The sequence below is a fragment of the Macrobrachium rosenbergii genome, chromosome 28 (genome assembly GCF_040412425.1).
Source record: "Macrobrachium rosenbergii isolate ZJJX-2024 chromosome 28, ASM4041242v1, whole genome shotgun sequence".
Classification (NCBI taxonomy): domain Eukaryota; kingdom Metazoa; phylum Arthropoda; class Malacostraca; order Decapoda; family Palaemonidae; genus Macrobrachium; species Macrobrachium rosenbergii.
In genome coordinates this window covers 12957635-12982339 of record NC_089768.1, presented here as the reverse complement: position 1 = coordinate 12982339, position 24705 = coordinate 12957635, and the positions used below count along the sequence as shown (strand labels likewise).

The window sequence follows — 24705 nt, the reverse complement described above, 5'->3', positions numbered from 1 at the left end:
CAGAGCCGTTTGGTTGTAGATTAACCTCGAATTCCCGCTTACAAGAACTGTGCTGAAAGCGTCCTCCAAAGTCACAGTAAATACATACACGCTCATTTCTTTTACCTCACGTCTCGTCACTTTCATCTAATGTTAATATCTATTGTGTGCGCTCTTTACTTTGTTTGGGGTTTTCAAAAGAAAGAATGAATCCCGAAATCCTTTTATTCTTAGAAATAGTGCATGGCGTTCATCTTACTGGAAGAGAGGCGATGAATTACGTTAAGCAATAGAAATACTAATGGACTTGAGAGTTAGAAGGGGTAGGCTGGCAGAGGTGAGGTTAAGCCTAACGTACTGGCATCATAAGATTTATTATCTAACGGCCGTTCAAATGCAGGTCAATGTCCAGCACTTGACTTGAAGACGGAAGAGGCCAGACTGCTTGAAAGCAAGATGACATACTCATGCAACCTACGCAACCTTCCTCGCCCGCGCACGAGAACTGTCACAGGAACAAGGGAGATGTGAAGCAGTATCACCAAGACTCGATGCTATACCATTAGTCACGTCATTGGAAGCTGGGTGTGCCATCATCCCCTCCCCTCCCCCGCCCTCCTTTTCCCCGTCTTTCTTTTTTCCCCATGCGGATCCGGAAACTGTAAGACCCGGATCTTCTTCTCCCAAACAAATACATCTCAATCTAGATCGCAAACTTTCACCTCCTATTGACGCCGTTTTCCCCCAAAACACCGCCCACACGCATCCCTATATTAGCAATCCTTTCTCGCTTTAGTCATTTCTCTCTCTCTCTCTCTCTCTCTCTCTCTCTCTCTCTCTCTCTCTCTCTCTCACCTGCATCACTGTGCGTGAATGTATAGGACTTCCGGCGACGACCATTTTCCAGGAATGGGATTGGCTGTTAAACGATGACGTCACGTTCTACCTGAACTGAAAGTACAGCTATGTCCCATCGGCGATAAGGGTGGATATTCACTCTAGCGTGACGGGGCTGCGTTATCACAATAGCGCAAGGGCAAAATCAAATGCTAATGTTAATATCGAATTAGCGTACATTTTACTGACGGTTACGAAAATTATGAGTGATAACATGATTAACATGAACTGAGCAGGTAATAGGTACGCATTTGAAGTAACTAACTAACTACTATATATATATATATATATATATATATATATATATATATATATATATATATATATATATATACTGTATATATGTATATATATATATATATATATATATATATATATATATATATATATATATATATATATATATATTCATAATGTGTGTGACTATTAGCAAAGACGTTTGATAGGCATGCAGGTGCACGTGAGGGTCTTGGAAGTCCTCTTTATTTTGTACAATTTCTCTCTCCAGTAAACCACGACGAAGAGAAAAACGATAAAGAAAAAAACGCGGAGAAAAAAAAAAAGGTTCCATTATGAAACTGCCGAGAGTCACCTTGCGTGTCGGTGATACGTTCTTGTAAATGATTCTTGTTATAACTTATGAAATGACTCTGCTGACGTCACGGTTCCTAAATCAGAACTTTTGTCGTGATATTCCATTTGCTTTTAGTCATAGTTACTTAACAGGAATGACCATTCTGCCTTCAAAGCATTCTTTTATGCTTGGTAAGTCTCGAAGCGTTGTCAGGTCGCCTTTACTTATGACTGGCTGATTCAGTCGTTTAGACTGCGTACATTATGCATAGATCATATGCATAACACATACACAAATCTATATGTATGTAAATCTATATGCGTATATATCGATATGTGTGTATGTATGTGTATTATATGTGTTTTATGTCAATCATCAAAGTTGCTTGATGGATTCTTTATATACTGTACATATACATAATCATTAAAATCAAAAAGTAAATTTAAGAATCAGCAGCTGAACAAAAATGGACGGTTTGTTCGTAAAAGCTTAGGGCTGATCGAACCCAAATCGAAGTAATGAAAATAAAAATTCAAAATAAAGATTTAAGAATCGGTGGCTGAACAGCAAAGGGTGATCTTCGAGAAAAAAAAAAATCGAAGTAATAATATAATCCAGACAGAATCACGCGTAGCATGAACCACATAGGCCGAAAGCATTACTGCATGCCGCTAACAACCAACCAACGCAGAGGAAGCAAGCATGTGTACCTCTAACAACGGGTGTCTGAATAAAAAAAGACCCAGCATTTCTAGCAGTACATGTAAAGAAGAACAAAACATTGACCTCAATTTTGCATATGAAAAAACCTCCACAGAACAAAACAAAGAACCGATGACTATCTACAAAAGGGTTGTAACTGTGTATCTCCGCCTCGACCTTTGTTGCTGCTGACCCCAGATTTAAAAACAAAGGACCGTCAGAAAACGACGCGCTCCTTCCGGCAAATCTAAAAGCATTACGGACTCTGTATTCTAGTTCTTTTTTTATCGTCATTCTCATTAATATGTGTCACTCGGGCATCTCCAGTCTCGGTGTCTCTCTCCCGCCCGAACGTGCCAGAGTTGACCCTGAGATCGATCACCAGGTGGGGTTCCCCCCCAACGTCACATTGGAACGTTTCTCCCGTGGCACTCATTATTTGCTCGGCCTGTATTCGCAGTGCCTTGAAACTTTCGGTTTCTATAGTTTTCTTCCAAGCGATTATCATGCTAATACAACCGTTACAATTCCGAGTTTTTATTTTTCAAGTTCCTAATTGCAAAACAGTTTTCTAACAATTTAGTTACAATTATGAAAAATTTTACATAGAAGAGACCTTAGCTAAATTGTCGAATCCATCGCACAAGGCTTAAAACTTAAGAAACAAATGGGGTTACTGCTCACAGTACTAGAAGGGGAGCCTATCCAGTTACCCTTCTTATTCTGGTTTACATAATTGTTCTTACTTTGCATCCTCCTCTTCTAAGTAACATTAGTTAGTGATAATTCTTATTTTGTTGTTTTTCTTGGCAATAATGCCCTGTCACCTGGCCATAGAATTTGAGAAAAATCGCATATTCTATTCAGGTATGAGAGCAAAGTTGCTTTGTCCAACATCTCTGCAGTGCAAGTAGATAACCTTTTAGATGCCAAATCAGCCTCTTATTTGGCCTGAGATATTATCAATAAGGAGTTACGCATTATGTGAAAGATTTAGTCTGGATTTTAATATTAGTTTTAATCTTTGCATAATGATGTGATAATGAAAAAAAGTTAGTATAAGGGGAAAAGATGAACCTGAACGCCTTGGGGTGGTCGGGTTATTAAGATTAAAAACAGCAGAACTGGCGAAAGACTATAAACCGGAAGTGCTGGAAAGAGGAACCAAAAATATGGATTAAAAGCTCTGAGATCCAAAGAACGCGATAATAAGTACAAGCTAGAGATCATTAGCACAGTTTGGATAATGAGGTCGATGTGCTGCTAATGAGTTTTCCAGGCACGTGCATGAGGCGAGCGCTGTTCAGAATTAGGTCTATCTGTCAGACAATACATGTGTAAGAGAACGCCGTTTTGTACTTCTCTAAAGCCAGCCACTTGATGGAAATGGCATACTGACGAAAGAGCAACAATAAAGGAGAACGAATTCTACTCAAAGCGGATCAAAACGATGTTCGATAAACCGCCCCACACAATTGGAGTGCATCGCGTTTTGTCCCTAATGACGACAAAGAGTATTGTCAAAGGCAGTTGTTCTGCATTATTGCCTTTGTTACCTTCTCCTTGTCTGGTAAATTTGGAAGGAAATTCTTCGCTGTATAACGGAGTCATCCTCAGTCCAGGTGGAAGGGAAATGCTGTTGATTGAGGAAGTGCAAAGCCTTGTTGATAAAAGTGATAAACATGGCGATAGTGTTGCCGGTGCCGACGACGATGATGATAATACCGCCAGCTAACGCCCCACGCCCATCCTACCTGTTCCCTCTCCTCTGACGCCCACTAAAAGGATTTAGGCAAAAAAATAATAATAATAAATACTGTCACACCACACACACAAACACACATACACAAACGGCAGTTCTAAACATATTTATAAAGTCATCTCCACTTGTCATGCAAAAATTCTGAAATTACGAATCACGTCTCCAAAGAATTCTATTACCAACGTATCGAAGTTTTACCTTTATCATTTTCATTTTTATTTTACAACTTCCCCCTCTCATTCCATTTATAAAGAAATCATAGAAAAAGTATTTAGTTCTTTAGTCAGTGTTTCCAGCAAGAGAATCTCAGCACAGAGCGTTTGAATGCACCCGTTTAACGGGATCCTATATTATTAGCTGGTAGCGAACCCTCAGCACATTACTCATGAATGTTTTGAACAAAGAGCGGCAAGCATTTCGATCTATACTGAAGCAGAATTATGGGACGGGGACCTGTTTACCGAATAAAACAAATAATTTTAATAAGAGTTATTCTTCTCAACCTAACACTGACATCATACGAAAGGAAAAAAATGATCCCCATTCTCTTATTCACCAGTGATGTGAAGGCCCAGGCCTGGAATTTAGTGAAAATCGATTTTGTCATTTCTCCTACTTTTATACCGATGGTCACAAGGGTGGAGTGCGCATGCTCCTGGCAATCCCCGTTCTGCCAGCTTCCGGTCAAACGATGGCATCGCCAAATCCCTAGTTACTACTGTCACCTGGATAGCCCTTTATTCTGCCTTGTCATCAATAAAGGTGATCACGATTTAATCAACGTGGCTGAACATAACTCTCCGATCCATGTCTCAGAACTGGAACGAAGGAGCTACAGAGTCGAAGCAATTGAACAGGTTACGTTTATTCGCCATCATCAATCACAGGTGACGAATGAGAATAAACAAGTAAAAAAATGCGCCGAAGTTTCTTCGGCGCAATCGAGTTTTCTGTACAGCCGTTACAGCGTAGCCTATAATTAGGACCACCGACAATGGATCTATCTTTCGGGAGTAGGTATAATGCTGTATGAACCGCGGCCCCACGAAACTTGAACCACGGCCCGGTAGATCGTTGAGAGAAGCACGATTATGGCTAACTTTAACCTTAAATAAAATTAAAACTACTGAGGTTAGAGGGCTGCAATTTGGTATGTTTCATGATTGGAGGGTGGATGATCAATATACCACTTTGCAGCCCCTATCCTAAGTAGTTTTTAAGATCTGAGGGCGGACAGGAAAAGTGCGGATGGACAGACAAAGCTGGCACAATAGTTTTCTTTTACAGAAAACTAAAAAGGAAACCAAAAGGTTAACAACACGAACTTCGAGTGATGTGAAAGAAAGAAAGAAAGAAAAAGGCTGACAAGACTGATACCAACAGGCTTGAAAAGGATACAGCAAGAGGAAGAAGCAGGAACATGAACGACAATCCAACGACGATCGCTTCATAATTGCTCTCCTCACAAAGGAGTCATTATGGATCTGTAGGCATAGTCGGTAGAGGACGAACTAGATTAAAGGAAGTTCGTTTCTTGAGGCTGTTTGTGGCTGTGATCGCTAATCCACCGGGAGAGGGAAGTCTATTCTCGGAGGCCACAAACGACCGCTGAGTGAATTGAGAGACCGTCGGTGGTTGGGGGATGGTACTACATGAGTATTTAGCGCGCTGGAGAGGGAGAGAGAGAGGAGCTGGAGGATGGTTAAAGAGGGCTAATTCTTGAGATTTCGTGATGAGAAGTCCTTTGGGGTCACTGCGAATTAAGATCATCTTGTCTTTAATAACGTGAAGGTTATAATTATGTAGCTAGTTGGCCTAGCCAAGGATTGCAACATGCAACACTTAATTAAATTCATAATTTATAAACGGGGTGAAACCATGTTTTGACCTTAACGGATGATTAGTGTTGCCCGTATATCAAAATTCTTTCCACTGCGTTAATGTTTATCATCTTGAAGCGTTTTAAGCTACAGAAGTAAAGAAGAGCTTGTGTGGTTTCCACCGTGAATCACTGATTCTCCGACTACGCAAAACAATGGTTGTAATTTTAAATGGTGAATTCGCAATAATAAATCTTATTTTCTCCTCATTTAAGATAATAACTTGAAGTTTTATAGGTCGTAATGACAGCAGAAGGAATTACAGCGCAAATGGAAGAAATCACGCTGAAAAAGTAGTTCAGCCAATACTGTGTTAGGCTTCGCAATACGTCTAACACATCCACCACATGTAAATAAAAGTAAATGATATCAGTTCATGTGGTTAGCATTCTCATCGTCAAGCCTTGACAGTTGTGGTAGTGGTCATGAATCCAATTAGGCACTCTAGGCTAATACCAGGCCCTACTCATGGCCGATTATTGTGACTTCCTCGTGATGTCCGAAAGTGCGCTTGTTGGGAGATATTTCAAGCGCTAAACAGTCTTCATTAAATTCTTTCCAATAAACAATCAATAATAAAGCAAGTGAATGACTTAGATCTTTGCTTCACTGTACAAACTACATTACAGCTATCTACATTACAGCTCTCTCTTATATTTCCAAGACATGATACTAAGGTTTTAGGTCGATAACACCTTTTCGTGTATTTTTGGCTTCGGAAATCCGGTCGGGCATCCCAAAAGCAGTACTAGATCTCGCAGACTTGGGTACCCCCTAACATTCACCTTAATTCAACACAATACTGGTACCATAATTAATGTTAGGTGAAAATGAAAATTTGAGGCGTAAAAACTCATCATCACTTGAACTCTGGCGACTATCACGTAACGATTCTTTCAAAATCTTGATTGAAATTACGTAACTGCGCAGTTGTCTACGATATTTGTAACATTATCAAAATAACGTCGCAAAATCATTGTCAAGTTATTACTACCTGGTACATAAAATAATTATCTAGAATGGTCTTGTGTCTTCAATACATAGAAACGGTAGAGAACAGACGTGTAATACATTGTAAGACTATAATAACTGTTTAGACAAGTATGGGGGAGCTCTCCTCTCTGAATCCCAGTATTTCTGGCATCTTGTGCTCTGGGGAGACTTGACGGCAGCAGGTACCTTTGCTACAGATTGTTTACAGATATGGGCTACGTGACTGCAATGTAGATAATACATTAATTTCAAATGCCGGGACGTGAAAACGAGCTTGGCATATTTCAAAAATGTCATGTTTGTTAGGCCTAAGTCTGAAATTCAAAACATAATACAATATTTAAGAAAAAAAACATTTTACATAATTAAGATATTATTCGCATCTTATTCAACTTTATATAAGGAACAGCACAAAATCAATGTCAATCTGTATAAGGGATTATTTAATGAGGAAGCAAAAGTACATTCAACCGTGGAATGTATTTCTTCAGTTGTGGCAAGGAAATATGCTATTGGCTTTTGAATTTATCTATCTATCTCTAGAGCGAAACTAGCGATCTGTGGAACGACTGATTGTTCTCCACGGAATATCAATGTCTTGACCTTGGTGTTCACAGGTAACAATACCTGTTGTTACGTTTTATTTTCTCGAGTCTATTTTCTGTAATTGATCGCTGGGGGCTTTTGATAACGAAATTTGGTTATTTTCAGCATTTTGGATACATAAAAACATGAAAATCCAGGGACACAACAACAAGATACGAAATGAAAAATGTTTTCATCATAGAATTAGGCTTATGTTTAGAACTTGTGTACCAAAATTTGTATCAAATTGAAATGAATATATATATATATATATATATATATATATATATATATATATATATATATATATATATATATATATATATATATATATATATGAGTGTGTGGTGACTATAAACGGCTTGGTTGCCGTTAACCAAGCTTTATTTATAGCTCAAACACAAGTTGAACTACAATAAACAAACCTCGTAGCACTATTGTAAAATTAATAAAACTTTTGACTGGTTCCAAAATAAGAGCACGGCGTTGTAACTTCCTAAATATACACAACAGTAATATACATACACTTCCTATGTACAGCCTAATACGCAAATAAGTGGGAGGAATCTTACTCGAGTAGACGGTCCCGCCAATTCGTGGTGTAAACAAACCACCTTGAGTATGACAACAAGCGATGACAAAAGTATGAGAATACAAATGACAAATGCATGAAAATTCAGTACAAATTACACACACACACACACACACACACACACACACACACACACACACACACACACACACACACACACACACACATATATATATATATATATATATATATATATATATATATATATATATCACCAATTTTGTTTCCCTTCATGTGATCGTAACATACCAAGTTACATAGGAAAAGGGAGATCGATGGGGAAACATTTTTATTTTGCAGTCAATTTTTGCATAATGATCAACAACAACAATTATATACGATCTACAGTAAGTCTAAATATGTCATGAATCGAAAACGTGAGAGGGAGGCATAACCTGTAGTTATCCTACACTTTCACCATTCCACTGCTAAGAAGAACTTCTGAAAAAAGATGGTCAAAATGCCTAGGCCTATATTCTTTGGAACCTAGTGCGTGAATGATCCACGAGTTTTCCGTAACGTCTTGTGTCGTTTTACCACAGTAGTTCCCGCGTACTAATTGACCCCGTACGTGCTGGTTGCTGTTAATTGTTACTGTGCTTTGTAAACAAAAAGCACGGTTTTTCAAAAGACCGGTGAGAGGGCGTTAATCTGTTTTGTAAACGAAAAGCACGATTTTTCAAAAGACCGGTAAGAGGGTGTCAGGACGTAACGTAACGAATGAACAAATATAAGCAAATATTTGTCGAATTCTTGGTAAGTCATGAGTGTATGTTTGTGCGCGTGTCGTGTGTAACTTTCAAGGGCACACGAATGAGAAGGAATGGTTGGATGGAATCAATAGTATAAAGTTTACTGAAGTAAACGACATTTTGCCATGATCAAACTGCGCCTGTCGGGAACCTTTTCAGATACAGAAACTGACGTAGATTCTTTGTTAAAAAGAAAGAAAAAAAAAAAAAGGCTGTCATAGCCGTACGCCATTTGTTTCAGTACCTGGAAGATAAAACCAACCCATTACAATCACAGGAAGTTTACCTCGGAACAATGATAGGCGAATATCCAACGTAGCAGTTTCCGGGCCCATAATGTCACCCTGATAGCTTTGCCCATTATTGTTTATCGATGACACTGAATGCTGTTTCTTCACGGGCTTCCGCAGGGAGCTTAATCTTGCAACGATTATTTTGTGTGTATGTATGTGTATGTTTGTATGTATGTGTGTATTTGTTCGTATGAGTGTGTATGTGCATGCCTGTCTGTGTTGTTTGCCCAAGTTCTTAGAAGTCAGGCTAAAGGTTGTATGTTCTCGTTATAGGAATTCTGTTCAGTTCGCTGTTCATGATACACAGAATCATGCAGATGCCTACAAAAAACGATAGCTGGAGAATGTTTTATTAAAAAGCATTAGCACAAACCCGTTTTCGTGATTTCTAGATGCCCCGCTGCGTACGAACACATTTAGTCTCAAATAAATGCACGATTCTTTATTACTCCCGCGCTTCATAAGCTTATCTTGAAAAGTAATTTTATTCCTAATACAAAAATAAGTAATGCTTTAATACAAGAGTGCTTATCTCTCTCTCTCTCCAGCGCTGAAAAAGCTGAATATATTTACAATCTCCTTTCACCACATGTTAGCAAACAGACACGGATACAGTTTGTCATTGGTTTCTCCCACCATGCAGCAAGGACGCCGGATGATCGGTTATTTGTGCTTGCCCATTCAACCCTTCCATTCTGGCCATTGTCCCCAAAGATATCAGTTGTATCGATTTTTTTTTCTGCAACTCTTAATTCTTCATCCGCGGCGCATACACACACACACACTCACGTATATATGCGTGTGCACGTACATAAAATTAGTGAAAATATGCCAGGGAATATAATTTCTGAATAACAGTTAAAAGAACGAGCAGAGTTTGAGAAATTGGTAACTGTTGAAAAATGAGCCTAGTACCATACTAGACAACAGTAGACACATTATATGGTTAGAGGCACATTGTGATTGAAAACTAATTATAAAATCATCTCCCAGTAATCAAGGTGATTTTTCCAGCTAGCTGAATGTTAATTTGCTTCTTTTTCGTATCAGTGCATGTGCATTTTACTTTACAGTTAGAAAACTTGAACCACAGCAACACAAGCCCGGTCTGGGTTGCACTTAAAAGCGAAAAATAAATTCATTATCAGTAGGCTGTTTATTTTAATTACTGACAAAGCTGACTCCCTGTCTTACATAGAACACAAGATTTTGGAAATACAGAAGGCGTTAGAGAATCCTAAACTGGAATGATAGAAAATACTGATTCCTTATTCACCTATCATTTTAAATTCATTTTTCTCTCAGTGAAGCCTCTCAACCATTCCTCTTCTTTCAGATGTACTTAACGAAATTCGGCTACATGGACCCTGCAACGACGAATCCCAATTCAGGCGCTCTGCTCTCCGCGGATTCTGTGCACAAATCCATCATGGAATTCCAGGTAAGAGCAATATTTGAATACATAATAGATTAAGGACGGTTAGACAAGAGAAGTCACCTTATTTCGTGACCTAAAGTATTTATCTAAGTGTATGTGTTATATATACTGTATGTATATATAAATATGTATACATTTATATTCATATTTATTATATATATATATATATATATATATATATATATATATATATATATATATATAATATATATATATATATATATATATATATATATATATATATATATATATTCAATGTCATTTCATGGCTGTGACACACATCACCTGCAGGAAATATGTTCAATAACAGCCTATTTCCTTCCTATCAAACAGGCATTCGCTGGCTTGAACCAGACGGGCCAATTGGATGATGTGACAATCGAGATGATGAATACGCCCCGTTGTGGTGTCAAGGACAAAGTAGGATACGGTTCCGAAGCTCGGAAGAAGCGCTATGCCCTGCAGGGTAGGTTATGCCGCAAGGAGGAATCTTACTGTTGTATTATATAGATATTTATTTATAGATATATATATATATATATATATATATATATATATATATATATATATATAATTATATGTATTTATATTTATATATATGCTATATATAATTATACTGTATATATATACATATATATATTAATAAATATATATTTATATATATGCTTATATATGTGTATATAATATATGTGTGTGTGTATGTGTGTGGACATAAATATTAATCTCTTTTAATCCTATTATGAAAAGTATCCGTATATCTCGACCTAACCACGAATCCCAAACTGTATTCGTGTAAAAGAAAAAATTAATAAAATCTTGTTTGCTTCCTGTGCCTGTGAGATATTTAACGGATCACACAAAGCAAAATAGATCAACTTAAATTTTTTTATCCTCAGGATCCAGATGGCGAGTGCGTGACCTCACATACAGAATCACCAAGTATCCTAAGGCTCTTCTCAAGCCAGATGTGGACAGAGAAATCGCTGCAGCTTTCAAGGTAAACATGGACTTATTCTGTTGGCTTCGTTCACGAGGAGTCACTGATGTCTCCAATAGTCGCTGCAACGTGATGAGACAGATAGATAGATAGAATATAGAATTTAGGCCAAAGGCCAAGCGCTGGGACCTGTGAGGTCATTCAGCGCTGAAACGGAAATTGACAGTGAAAACGACTGAAAGGTATAACAGGAGGAAAACCTCGCAGTTTCACTATGAATCAAATGTTAGGAGAGGGTGGAAAGTAAGATGGAGGAAACAGAATACGAGCGGAGGTACAGTAAAAGGAATGAAAGGGGTTGCAGCTTGGGGCTGAAGGAACGCTGCAAAGATACTCAAGTCGCTCCTTGCTAACTTTGTAAATCATTAATAGATGGGTTGATACCAAGAAGATATCCACTCCTCTAAAACAATTCACCTTGAATTTTGCTAATTTATTTACAGTTTTATCTATCATCGATATATTAACTGATCTTTTTTCCTAATAACTGATCTCCCCATTCTGTATTTTCTATTATCTTCAATAACCTCCTTCTAATGAGCACCATAGTCCTTGAAAGCTTGGATTTCAAGTCAATGGACACTTTAGAATTGTTCCATATGAATTGGGGTTTATCTTCTGAATAATAATAATAATAATAATAATAATAATAATAATAATAATAATAATAATAATAATAATAATAATAATAGTTTACACATAAATGTGCTTTTCTATACAAGCCCACGTCATACGGAGACACCAGGCAAACACCTGTGTCAATCAGCATTTATTGCTCCCTGCCACGAACCCAAATAAACAGCGAGTCCTCCTCCCACAGGTGTGGGAAGACGCCACCAACCTCAAATTCGAAGCCGTGACCGGCGGCAAAGTGCACATCGAAATCCGCTTCGAAAGAGCCGAGCACGGCGACGGAGACCCATTCGACGGACCAGGGGGCACCCTCGCCCACGCCTACTTCCCAATCTACGGCGGTGACGCTCATTTCGACGATACTGAAACTTGGACCATTGGTAGCTACAAGGGTAAGTGAGGTTCAGGCCTGCATTTCCTTGGCTAAGTTTAGGTGGTTGTCTGACACCGTTTCCCTTCACTGAAGAAGCCTATGGACCCGAGTAAATTATATCGTCCACTCGTGTTCTTGAAAAAGAAATGTGGTTATCCTTTGGATATTTCACTTCACTCACAACGTCTGTGGACCTAAGCAAATAACACAGTCCACTCGTATTATTGAATAAAAAATATGATTATCCTTCAGACGTGTCCCATCACTTACGACACCCATGGACCTGAGTAAATAATATGGTCCAATCATGTTACTGAAAATAAAATGTGGTTGTTAGGATCATTATTTCCCCTCACTTAAGACGCCTACGGACCTGAGTGAATTACATCGTCTTGGTGAAAAAAATGCGATTATCTTTTATATTTACTGACACCACTACTGTGCTTGTGGTCTTCATATACTGAAAAAATATTCCCAATCTTCCAGGTACCAATCTTTTCCAAGTAGCAGCCCACGAATTCGGTCACTCTCTTGGATTGTCTCACTCCGATGTGCAGTCTGCTCTCATGGCTCCCTTCTACCGTGGTTATCAGAGGAACTTCAAGCTGGATAACGATGATGAACTGGCTATTCAGGTTAGCACGAGCTGGCAGTAATTTCTCAATTTCTGTTATCATCATGTATAAAGTCATTACAATCAGTGCGTAGCTGCTTGTGAGATCTTTTTTTCAAATACTTACGTCTCCCTATAACTCAGCAGGCTGATTTTCCTTTGAGCCCTCTTGGGTTTATAGTGTGCTGACTCTGTCTACAAGGGTTTTCAGCTGAGGGTTTAAAGAAAGAAAGAAAGAAAGAAAAATAGGCAATGATATATATATATATATATATATATATATATATATATATATATATATACACACATATATATAATCCATGACGGTTGAGTTTTTCCTTGTAGTCCAACAGAAGTACGCATCTTAAGACAAAGAGTGAGAGCGTCCAAAATCTACAAATCAAAATTCACTAATCATAGTCTACAGAAAAAGTGTTCTTGGTCTGATCGTTCTAATCTTTTGCAGGCTTTGTACGGAGAAAAATCAACGAGACCAACTCCACCTACTGCGGCTCCCACTGCTTCAATTCCAGGAGATGGCACTCTGTGCAGTGACGGAAGAATCGACGCCATTGTTACCATGTCAGACAAGAAGACTTACGTGTTCAAGGGTACGCATCAGCCGAGGATACCCAGTTTTATTCTCTTAGGTTGCTCTTTGAATTTAATATCTGGGCCATTAAAGTTCTCTGTCTAGGAATCAGATATCTAATATCTTACCGCGTCAAAAATTCTATTGTGAAACTATTCAACTTCCTTCTGACGATAAGCTTTTGCTTTGGAGGCTGATCAGATGGGATCCATTGCTTCCTGACAATTCGTGATAAAAAAAAAAAAATTAAACGTAGATCTGCAAGCAACTATAATATAAAAATCCAACCCTAGCCTCTTCTTAAACATGCATGACAGAAGTGGGAATTTCACTCATCATTTATTTATATCATTTCAGGTTCTCAGTACTGGAAGCTCACAGACAACGGTGTTGCCACGGGCTATCCCCGATCCATCTCAAGGGACTGGGGTGGTCTTCCCTCTAACATTAATGCAGCATTCACATGGACCAATGGAAAAACTTACTTCTTCAAGGTACGTGATTCCCTTCATTACTAGATACGATTATGCATCTCATGATGTCCGTTCAATATATTTTTTCATTACTAGATAAGATTATGCATTTCATGATGTCCGTTCAATATATTTTTTGGGGGGTTTGCAATCATTTCAGGCACGCATGGTCCTTATTTTTAGACATCTTGAGCAAAATACCTGAATGCTACGTTTTAAAGGCATCAGGGAACCCATTTTAACATCCAATGTCTTTACCTTTTGAAATTCAGCCATGTGCTAACCATTCCTAATTTTGCAGGGTGGCAACTACTGGCGCTTCACTGACTTGGTCATGGACTCTGGTTATCCCAAGTCTATCAACAAAGGCTTTGCTGGAATCCCTGATGACATCGACGCTGCCTTTGTATGGTCTGGCAATGGCAAAATTTACTTCTTCAAGGTATGTTACAATCGACTGTAGGTGAACGAGTTAAGATGAGATACAAATAATTACCTTCTTGTGGAGAAAGGATAGAAAGAACATAGATATGATTACACAAACACTTTGATCTAATTGTAACCACGTCTTACAGGGTGGCAATTACTGGAGATTTGACCCCAGCCAGCGCCCACCTGTGAAGACAAGCTATCCTAAACCCATCTCCAACTGGGAAGGCCTTCCCAACAATCTGGACGATGCTCTTCAGTATGAGAATGGGTACACCTATTTCTTCAAGGTAAGTTAAGAAGATAATTATTATCATATATATTCAGGGGATGAACTCCAATCATATGTAACAGGCCTGCAGGGGCCATTGACTTGAAATTCAAGCTTCTAAAGGATATGTTATTCATTTGAAAGAAATCCCAGATCTTAGGAAATACTTTAAGAAGAGATCAGTTATCAGGAAGTAAAGAGAAACCAACAAATTAACAAATAAATAGAAGAAAATGTAAATAAATTATTAAAAGTACAAGGAGAACTGCTTTAGGGACGTAATAGTATAATGCATCTTCGCTTGAACTTCAGAGGTTCTAATTGCCACAAAGTCCTCAGGAAGATCAGTTGTACTGTATCATTAAAAAAAAAAAAAATACTGGCAACATTTAGCTCCAAAATTTTTCGCTTCTGTAGCTGGAGAGTAATTTGAGATAATGTGTTTTTTCTCCTCAGGATGGTCAGTATTACCGCTTCAATGACAGAGCTTTCCGCGTGGACAGCGCTGATCCTGCCTTCCCTCGACCTGTGGGAACATGGTGGTTCGGATGCCCAGCTTCAGGCTCCCAGGTAAGATGAAAGAATTGCATTGAATTGAATACAGAATTTAGGACAAAGGCCAAGCACTGGGACCTGTGAGGTCATTCAGCGCTGAAACGGAAACTGGCAGTAAAAGTTTGAAAGGCGTAACAGGAGGAAAACCTCGCAGTTGCACTATGAATTAATTGTTAGGAGAGTGTGGAAAGTAAGATGAAAGACAGGGAATGTGAAAGGAGGTACAGTAAAAGGAACGGAAGGGGTTGTAGCTAGGGCCGAAGGTACACTTCAAAGAACCTTAGGTGTTGCCTAAGGTGTACCGCATGAGGTGCACTGACGGCCGTACCCTTCTACGGGGGTAAGATGAGAGGCAAAAGCTGACAGAATACATTTTCGAAAATCATGAGAAGTTTGATCAGATTCTCTTGCTGAAATATTTATTATTTTTTTGCTAAAATTAGTTTTATATATTTTAGGTGGCTACAGGAGTACAGCAAGACAGAGGGGATGTCCCATTGCCTAATTCTGATGCCCAAGAAGACACTCTTGATGCTGGTAAGTGTTAACATGTTATGTACCCAGGAAGAATATTAAATAAATTTTGCTGTTCCTGCGGAGTTACTAAGCATTCGTCAATCATTTCTTATTTGTTGCCGTTATAATTACATAAATGAAATAACCGATGCCTTTGCTATTAATACACAGTTTATATATATATACTTTTAATAATCAATAAACTAAACTCTAGAACTTAATACATGTTCTGTAATTTCATTTTGTGTTTAATTTATTATATATGTGATATGTGTGTGAATTCTGGTCTCCACTGCATACTAACACACTCTTCTGTGCACGCTTCTAGTTGTGTTTGGTGGGTACTCTTAGAACTAGTGCATGATGATATCCTTATTGTCAAGTTACTGATAAGAAAAGAATTCTTTCTTAACCGAATGATAAGTACCAGTTATTTACTCTTTTGTAGCATGCTACCTTAGTCTTTCAAATTTTATCATTAGAGAAACTGCATAAGAATTTTCTAAGATCCATTAAGAGTAATCAGCGCATTCCGCAGATTAATTATTGTTGTAGTTTTTTCATACTTCCTATCAAAAGCTACATTGACTTTGAAGATTTCTGTAATGTTCTCAGGAATTTTGGAAACTTAATATTTAATCTGAGTACTACTGTAGGACTTGTGCACACTTCTTTTTAGACCTGTACCGATTTTCATGCTTGATATGCATCTTGACAAAAGTATCTGAGCAATGTTTTCGCTTTTTTTTCGAATAATCGTTAAAAAAAAAAAAAGACCAGCAGGCATAGCAACACATTGTTCAGATATTTTCATCTCCATTTTCTTACCTCATGTAGGTGCTCTTCTAGGTCCGCTGTTTTGTGATTCACGTTTACTTCACGTAGCTTATGCTTTCCAGTGTCATTCTCAGATTGAATAAAGGTTCCCCTTTTAACCTTTATATTAGGATCTGTTTCACAAGGTTGTGCCTCTCCACCTCGTATGACCAAACCTCACGTCTGAGCCACTCAGGGGCTTCCAGCGTTTCCAAAACCTGTGCACTTTCAGGTTCTTTGGTCTACTGCAAATTCTTTCACGTCTCCTCTTTTTATCTTTCCCTTTGCACCTCTTGCACGGGCAGATAAGCGCTTTTTCATCAGAAAGAAAGCACTCAGAAGCAGTTGGTCTTGTCTCCAATTGGCCAAAGCTAGTTGAATGGCATATATTGTGAACGGACTGTCAGATATCCAAAAGCTTTAATCTTTTGGTTAAAAATTTAACGCTGCCATCCCAAAAGCTCTGGACATGCATGAATATTCATAGACATTAAACCCATCGATTCTACAGAAAAGGAGCAATATCAAAGCAAGAATTCCCCATTAATCCTGTGTCTGTATTTTTTTTATGCATTGTAAGATTATGAATTCAATAACCACACCTTGCTTGGACTTTTTCATTTTTCCTGATGCTTTGATAATGTTTAGTCTGCTCCTTGCTTGTCAACAAATCCATAGCTGTAATGCCACTTCTTTTGCACTACAAAGTAACCTGCAAAGTTTAGATATCTGCGCATTTCAGCCATTCCCTAGTGCTTGAGAAGACAACTAGTTGTTCCTTAGTAACTTAGTACTGGCACCCTTTCTATCAGCTCCTGATCAGCTGTGCTTTCTTGACAATAATCCCTCTCTGTGATTTCGTCTACTTGTGCTGTTCTGTAAAACCCTGGCTAACAAAAGAAAGAATAAGTCTTTAACATTTGTCTTCGTACAATTGTAATACTGTAATCAGTGTACTCTAATGAAGATTTATCATATCAAATTTCATCATAGAATTGCCGTCATTGTTTAAGCATTTTTCCAAATTTTATAAGTTTGTTGGATGAACAGGAAACACTGAAACAAATAATTTTATGCAGTAGCCAGCAAATCAGACTTCTTTCTTTATGAACTGAGTATTTCCACTTAAAAATTGCCTGCCTACTTGTAGTAATAAATGTCAATTATAAACCGAGGTAAATTCAGGATGCAGTGGTATGGTAATGAATGTGTACCACTTTTTGATAAAGAATTTGTCAAATATAGATGGAAATCATTTACAGTTAGGATTTTCCTGTAAAAATGAAACACTTGCTTCAAATTCAAAGCAACATGAAGCCAATTAACAGTTTTTCCTTTAGGAGTTTTCATTAATGCTGAAAACAGAAAGCTTTAGCTAAACACCATGTTGCTTACTCAATGATTCTGATGCGAGTCACTGCATGCAGAATAAAGCAATAAGTAAAACAGATATAGAGGAATTCTCTGTAGTGGTGATTTGGGACTTCATCCTGCAGGACGTTCTTCATCTGGCTAAGAATGCATGAGGGACCCATTTGGCCTGAGATGACAGCACCAGGCCAAGTGTCACCAGCCTCTGACTTTTCCTTGCCGCAAGTTGGACTACAACTGTGAATGACCTGCATGCTTTCTCACCTAGCCCGAGGCACCATGGTTTGCGCTTGATGTTAACTAAAGAGTAGAGAGAGCCTTTGGCAGACTGCTTAGAGGTGACCTTGTCTTATGTGGCAGTTTCAGACTAAGCACCTGCTGACGACACCGCTCAGCGCCTGAAGAGGCAGTTGCCAAGGTCTATAGTCCAGTTGGTGGTACCAGTGCCTGCCAGAACCCCTGCCTGCCTGCCTGGTGAGAGGGGCCTACACTCCTTCCCATTCCTCCTCCTTCCAGTCATCATCAACTTTTTTACCAGTGTCACTACCAATAGTGTATTCCTTACCAATTACTACTTACTTATTCATTTTATTATTTTGCTCTAACAAATGCGCCTGCTTTCGCTCCCTTCCACCAGATTTGCGTAGAAATCTGAGTGCTGATTCTATATCTACTAGATAACTGTTCATTTTGAAACCATATAACATTTCTTACCCAAGATATCTGCGGTTGGCTACTGTACACATGAAAGTAACCAGTTCTTGGTTAGGGTGTATCATGTATATTATCATAGTTGTATATCTGGTATATATTGATGCTTTTGCCTTTCAGTTTAGCCCTTACTAACGAATAACTACAATTTTCCCTAACATTCATCTCCGAAGATTAATAAAGATGTGCTACTTTTTTAACGAGTGAATGAACCTGAGTGACAGAGTGAATGAGTGAGGCTGTTTTTCATGGCATGTGAGTAATGTTGACAATGTCAACTACCCTTTCCCCAGACGGCTCAGAGGATGAAATTGACTACAATGATCTGGGAATCCGAGTTGGAGCAGCCAAGAGTAATTGGTATCAGGAGGCTGTTCGGTCGTTTAGCCCGGCTTTCCTTGCTCAGCCCCTTACTCTTGTCTTGAGCGTCCTTGCAGCGCTTCTCCTCAGAACATAAAGAGAAAGGAGTTAAGATACAAAAAGGATCAAGATGCCAGTTGTAGTTCATGTCTGAATTCTTACCATTTCATGTTTTTCCACGGCCAACTAGACAAGAAGAAGAAGGAGAAGAGTAGAAGAAGAAAATGAAATTCCAAGGAATTCATGTACAAATGATCTGTTTTATACTTTTTTCCCCCTATTCTACCAAATCTTTTACTCACTTTCCTTATTCGCCATCTTATTTTCATTGTTATTCTCTTCTCATAATCTTTTTTGAATTGTAATGTGTTATCTGTGATTTTTCTTGTAATGACATATTTTAGAAATTAGTGTTGATAATACATGTCAGTACTACTGCTGTTTAAGATATTTATTGAATAAAGAAATAAGGTGAAACGTTATATGATTTGTTAAGAATGTTTGTTGATTAGGTGCAGTGACAAATTAATGTAAGAATTAGCAATAGCACGACTGTGTAAATACTTCCTTAGCCAACTCAGCAATACAAGACGTGCCTTATGAAGGCATGTTTCTTCGGTCACATGTGTTGATGGAAAACTACTGAGCATGTTTGGATGATCTCATTTTGTGTCACAAGGATGAGTGGTATGTTGTTAATGGTCTAATACTTTCAAGCAGAATTGACTGCCAAACGTCAGCAGACCATGGATCATTAGGAATTAACTCGACAGATGAAAGCCTTACAAATAATCTTTAAAGTATTACCTGTTAATATCTCATAGATTGTTGTTTCATGAAGCAATTAACAAACTGTTGATAGGATAACTTTAGACAACCTTTTGTCAACAGCTGATTGTCTGTGACTGCCTGTGCAAAGGGTCTTATCTTTAGAGTGTTACTGTATGAAGACAAAGTTAGGATAGAATCTGTTATTGTGATGAAAAATGCCAATAACTAATGAAAGATGTAGAGGAGATTGTAAGCTAGTATACATATTAGTGTAGAACATTTTTACAACTTTGCGATTTCAATGCTCTTTATCTAAACTGTTTGCTATACAAACTTTTCCCAAGTATTCCAAGTGCTGTACTGTACTTTTGCCTGTCCCATTTCTGCAAAGTGCCAGTGGTTCCCAGTCGCCAGTAGAGAGCAGTGGAATCAACTTTTCTCTGAATGTTAAAGTTTCTGCATTTTGACAGTTCCCAAAAACCATGCATAAATCTTCCTCGCAATCTTCATCATTCCGAGTAAGCGAATGACACAGTAACTTGAATCCATGTTTGAGGAACTGGCATTTTCTAATCCCCTTTTCATGCTGAATGTAATCGAAGTAGTTTTTACTTGACAATTTTAGGTGAATTACTGATAATGCCAATGGGGGAAATTGCGATTACCTCATTACTACAAAAATGTAAACAGTGTAACCTTTAGGCCAATTCATTTCACCAAAGAAATAGACTAAGATTTTTTTCCGTTCAGTAAACAAGACTTTCGGTTTGCAGGAAATGACTTGTTTTTTCATTATTATTATTATTTTTATAGAGAGCTTACCTCCATTTAATACAGGAAAAATATTCAGGTGTGTTTTGCAACGACGATGTGATAGAATCAATGAGAAATAAATGACGACTGTAGAAACAATTCAGAAAGTCTCCCTAACACCCTGCGCGTGCAGAGTTATAAAACCTGCTGCCGCAAGTGAGCCCGTTAAGACCTAATCGCTACCCATATGAAGTCAAAGAAACTTTAGGACGATTCAGTTTTCGTCACCATATGAATAAGCTATTGGAGGAATTCTTCGAGTTCATGCGTCAGGGAGAGTTGGCAAATGTTCTGCGAGTGATGTGTGTGTGAATGTGATTTCAAAATGGTGCTGATGTATTTATAAATTCGCAAGTACTGTCACAAGTACCGCAGAATGGATTAATATTCCGAATGGCATTAGTAGCAGACTCTGTGCTACAAAGCTAGGAAATGTTTCTCTGGATTTACAAGCAAAACTTTCAAGAGACTGAGTACATTCCTTCATATGTCCGGTTTATCTGAATTCTCGCGCACGAATGTTACTGACGTTGAAACGCTGATTACACGAAAGTAATGATAACATCAGCATTGCCAAATAAATTCAATTAAAAGCTGAAGATTTTCTGGTTTTAGGAGATGGGCATTTTGTTGGAGGGAGGGAAAAAGAGGAAAGGCATATCTCTCTTAAATCCTGACCGGCTCAATTCGTTGGGCTTTTGAGTCTGAAATATTAAGGTATCTACTCAGTTCATTTGTTGTTGTAAATATTCTGTACAAATATTGCATTGATAGGGTTTGTTTCCTTTTTTTGTAATTATAATTATTATGATTATTAATATTTTCATTTCATTCTTGTTGCCTGAGAGGAACATTTTATCTCTTATAATACTCTATAATATTTTCTTCTCTATATCACCCTATTAATGAATAAATCTTTTTGTATTATTTCCTAGTGTTATTTTCCCATTTTGAGCTTTTGGATCAAACGAAGAAACCATTAGCAAAGGTTAGCAAAGCATAACGCTCCAGTAAAGCAATTAAATCACAGACAGGATAAAAGTTTAGCTGTCCCGTTCTGAAAGGTAGAAGAAAAATGTTGATTAAAAGAACGCTTCCCGCAAGGAAAGCCAAACCTATCTGCTATAACAAGAGGACTAAGTTTTTACAAATGACGAATAGAGAGCTTCTACAACTCAAAAAAAAAAAAAATCTTGGCCTTTCACCTCTGAGTATTACCGAGACTTTGACCCTAATCAGCTTCATTAGTGGAAAAAAGTATGTTGTATAATTTCGAATTTATTGAGCCTTGGAAAAAAAAACTAACCTTCACAGTCGAACGGGCCTATAGAATGCCGGACAGGCAAACAAAAGGACAGACTCTATGCCACGGGACAGTAAACAGCGGCAGAAAAATGAGAGGTATTGGTTGTGTTCGATGTAACGTCCTGACAACTGTTAAACTGAGATGACTGCTCTGTTTGGGAATATTAATATGACACAGACCAGACTGTAGAGAAAATTTTTGTAGAAAACACATAGTGGTGTTATTATATCGCAGAATATTCTTCTTCGTAAGTAAGTTAAAGTATACCGAATATATTTGGGCAACAGGTCAAGAGAAATTGAGAAAAGACAATAAGGAGTTGGAAATATAAAACAGAAAAATGAGAAAGAAAAGACTCGTTCCATAATATTGCCCTTTCCTTCCCCACAAAAAATAGGTTTATTTTCTTCAGACCAATTCCCTCCCCGTAAAATGCAAACTCTGATACTGTTTAATCTGTTCTTTCTTTGATTTTTTGTTTTATCAGTACTTGGACCCATTTAAGAATACTTTCTCATCCGCGTATCCCGCAAAACATTTCCGTTGGGCATATGATGATCAACCTTCCAAAGCATCTTTCTCCTCGTATCCCCATTTCTGCATTAAATGAGAGTCAATTACGAAAATAATGAACATCTTCAATAACAAAAGAATGAGCAGCCATGCTTGCAGACTAGTCGCCGTTGGTTGTGCAGAATCAGGGATACTGAACTAAACGGTGAGAAATTGTTAAGTTGCCTGTCAAAGGTCCTTGGTATTCCCGATTGTCTGTCACAAAGACAGCCATTGATTACGGGATGAAAGCTTCTTTGTCAGACAGCGCTGAAAGGTTAAGAACGAAACTATAAAATCAGAATATCTCGCATAAAACAGTTTTGCAGCTTCGATACAAAGACAAAACATGCCTACCAACGCATCATTCATTTCATCTTTAAAACTATACTTTCCTGATGATGAGCATGAAGCGGACGATTTCAAAAGTGTGTCAGTGGCGCGTACAATGGTATTATGGCTGGTTAAAGGCGAAATTACCAACGTAGCTGATATTATCTCTGAACTTTCCTGTGGGCAGTAATGTTTCTTTTGAGCCGTTCAGTAAAAATGGAACATTAGATAATTTCATGGTCAATAGTAACCTTTTCTTTGTTCCGGAATAAACTGTACACACACACACACACACATCGAGACTTCGAAAAACTAATAGTTAACGTAAAGTTGCTGAAATATGTTCAATACTTTATATGCAGATATATATATATATATATATATATATATATATATATATATATATATATATATATATATATATATATATATATATATAGTATATATATACTGTGTAACTGTATGTATATGTATGTATATATATATATATATATATATATATATATATATATATATATATATATATATATATATATATATAATTTGCATATAAATTACTGAACATATTCCAGCCACTTCTTTACATCAGTTATTAGTTTCTCAGAAGTCTCTATATGAAACAGGAAAATTATTTCATTTACTGCAAAGCAAAAAACTGTAGTGATGGTGTCACCGATGCACCCAGTTACACAATCAGCAACGTGTTGTCTTAGTTTTAAGAAATTCTCTCTCTCTCTCTCTCTCTCTCTCTCTCTCTCTCTCCCCGTCAGTATGCACGGAATTTCGCTACCTCTGCAGCAACCAACAATGTCAGTCCTCCCAGTTCTGCAAATCACTTCTGCGTCAGTTTCAGAATCTGAATCAGCCTAACCCAGATTAAATCATCATTGAAAACGCTTAGGTATTTAGTTCCCAATCACCCTTCCCTACTAATTGCCTCTCGGTGCATAACAGTTTTCCCTGAGACACTGAACATCAAATAATTTTTTAAGTCTACTGGTTCTCTCTTTACAAAATGATTATTATTATTGTTATTATTCAGTAGATGAAACCTATTCATATGGAACAAGCCCACCAAAGGGGCCACTGACGTGAAATTCAAGCTTCCGAAGAATATGGTGTTCATTAGCAAGAAGCAAGAAGAAGTAAATGGAAATACAGAAAGAAGAGATACCACTTATTAAAAACAAAAAAACATTGATAAATAGATAAAAGTGTATTAAAATGCGAGAAGAATAGCATTAGGGTAGTAATGCATTGCATTTTCGCTTGAACCTCTGAACTTCCAATGATGACTAGATGTTAATAGACAATGAGTTAACATCCAGGAATCTGTTGAGGGATAGCAGGTGATGTTACAGTAGTTTTCCGTTGTTGCATCTCCCCCCTAGACTGCTTTTTTTCTGTCTGCTCTAGAAACCTATATACATCTATATACACCATTGATATTCAGAGAATGTTCAATGGTCCTCGTTAGCTTCATAACTTCGGCGTCGACATAAACAACCCGATTTTTCTTCCGCCATCACGGATCTAGAGAGACGCATTTTTTACCCGTCTGGCGAAGCGGAGCAACTAAGGTTTCATTTGGGTTAATCAAATGCTGGGGAAATGTTAAGTAGGAAGACTGTTGTCTTCCTGCTAGTCTACTTTCTTTTTTTTCCTATTTTCTTCCCCTTATTCTTCTTCCCCTTCAATCTTGTATTCCTTTTGTTTCTCATTACTTCTACTTACGTTTCTGTGCCTTGCTCCGAAATTTTCCGTTTTAGTTTT

General features: G+C 37.8%; 1 protein-coding gene across 3 annotated transcripts in view; it reads left to right on the top strand.

Moving 5' to 3' along the window:
* Mmp1 (Matrix metalloproteinase 1) overlaps positions 1 to 21668 on the top strand; it is a 40080-nt gene extending 18412 nt beyond the window's left edge. The window contains exons 2-13 of one of the 3 annotated variants that reach the window (XM_067130097.1): positions 10346 to 10450; positions 10781 to 10913; positions 11344 to 11444; positions 12265 to 12469; positions 12937 to 13085; positions 13530 to 13674; positions 14013 to 14149; positions 14430 to 14570; positions 14704 to 14847; positions 15285 to 15398; positions 15842 to 15920; positions 19091 to 21668. In XM_067130097.1, the coding sequence (XP_066986198.1) occupies positions 10346 to 10450; positions 10781 to 10913; positions 11344 to 11444; positions 12265 to 12469; positions 12937 to 13085; positions 13530 to 13674; positions 14013 to 14149; positions 14430 to 14570; positions 14704 to 14847; positions 15285 to 15398; positions 15842 to 15920; positions 19091 to 19254 (1617 nt within the window). In that variant the 3' untranslated portion in view covers positions 19255 to 21668. Of the gene's footprint in view, positions 1 to 10345; positions 10451 to 10780; positions 10914 to 11343; positions 11445 to 12264; positions 12470 to 12936; positions 13086 to 13529; positions 13675 to 14012; positions 14150 to 14429; positions 14571 to 14703; positions 14848 to 15284; positions 15399 to 15841; positions 15921 to 18211 lie in introns of all 3 variants that reach the window. The other 2 variants (XM_067130099.1, XM_067130098.1) reach the window with 2 other exon arrangements.
* Positions 21669 to 24705: the final 3037 nt, after the last annotated feature.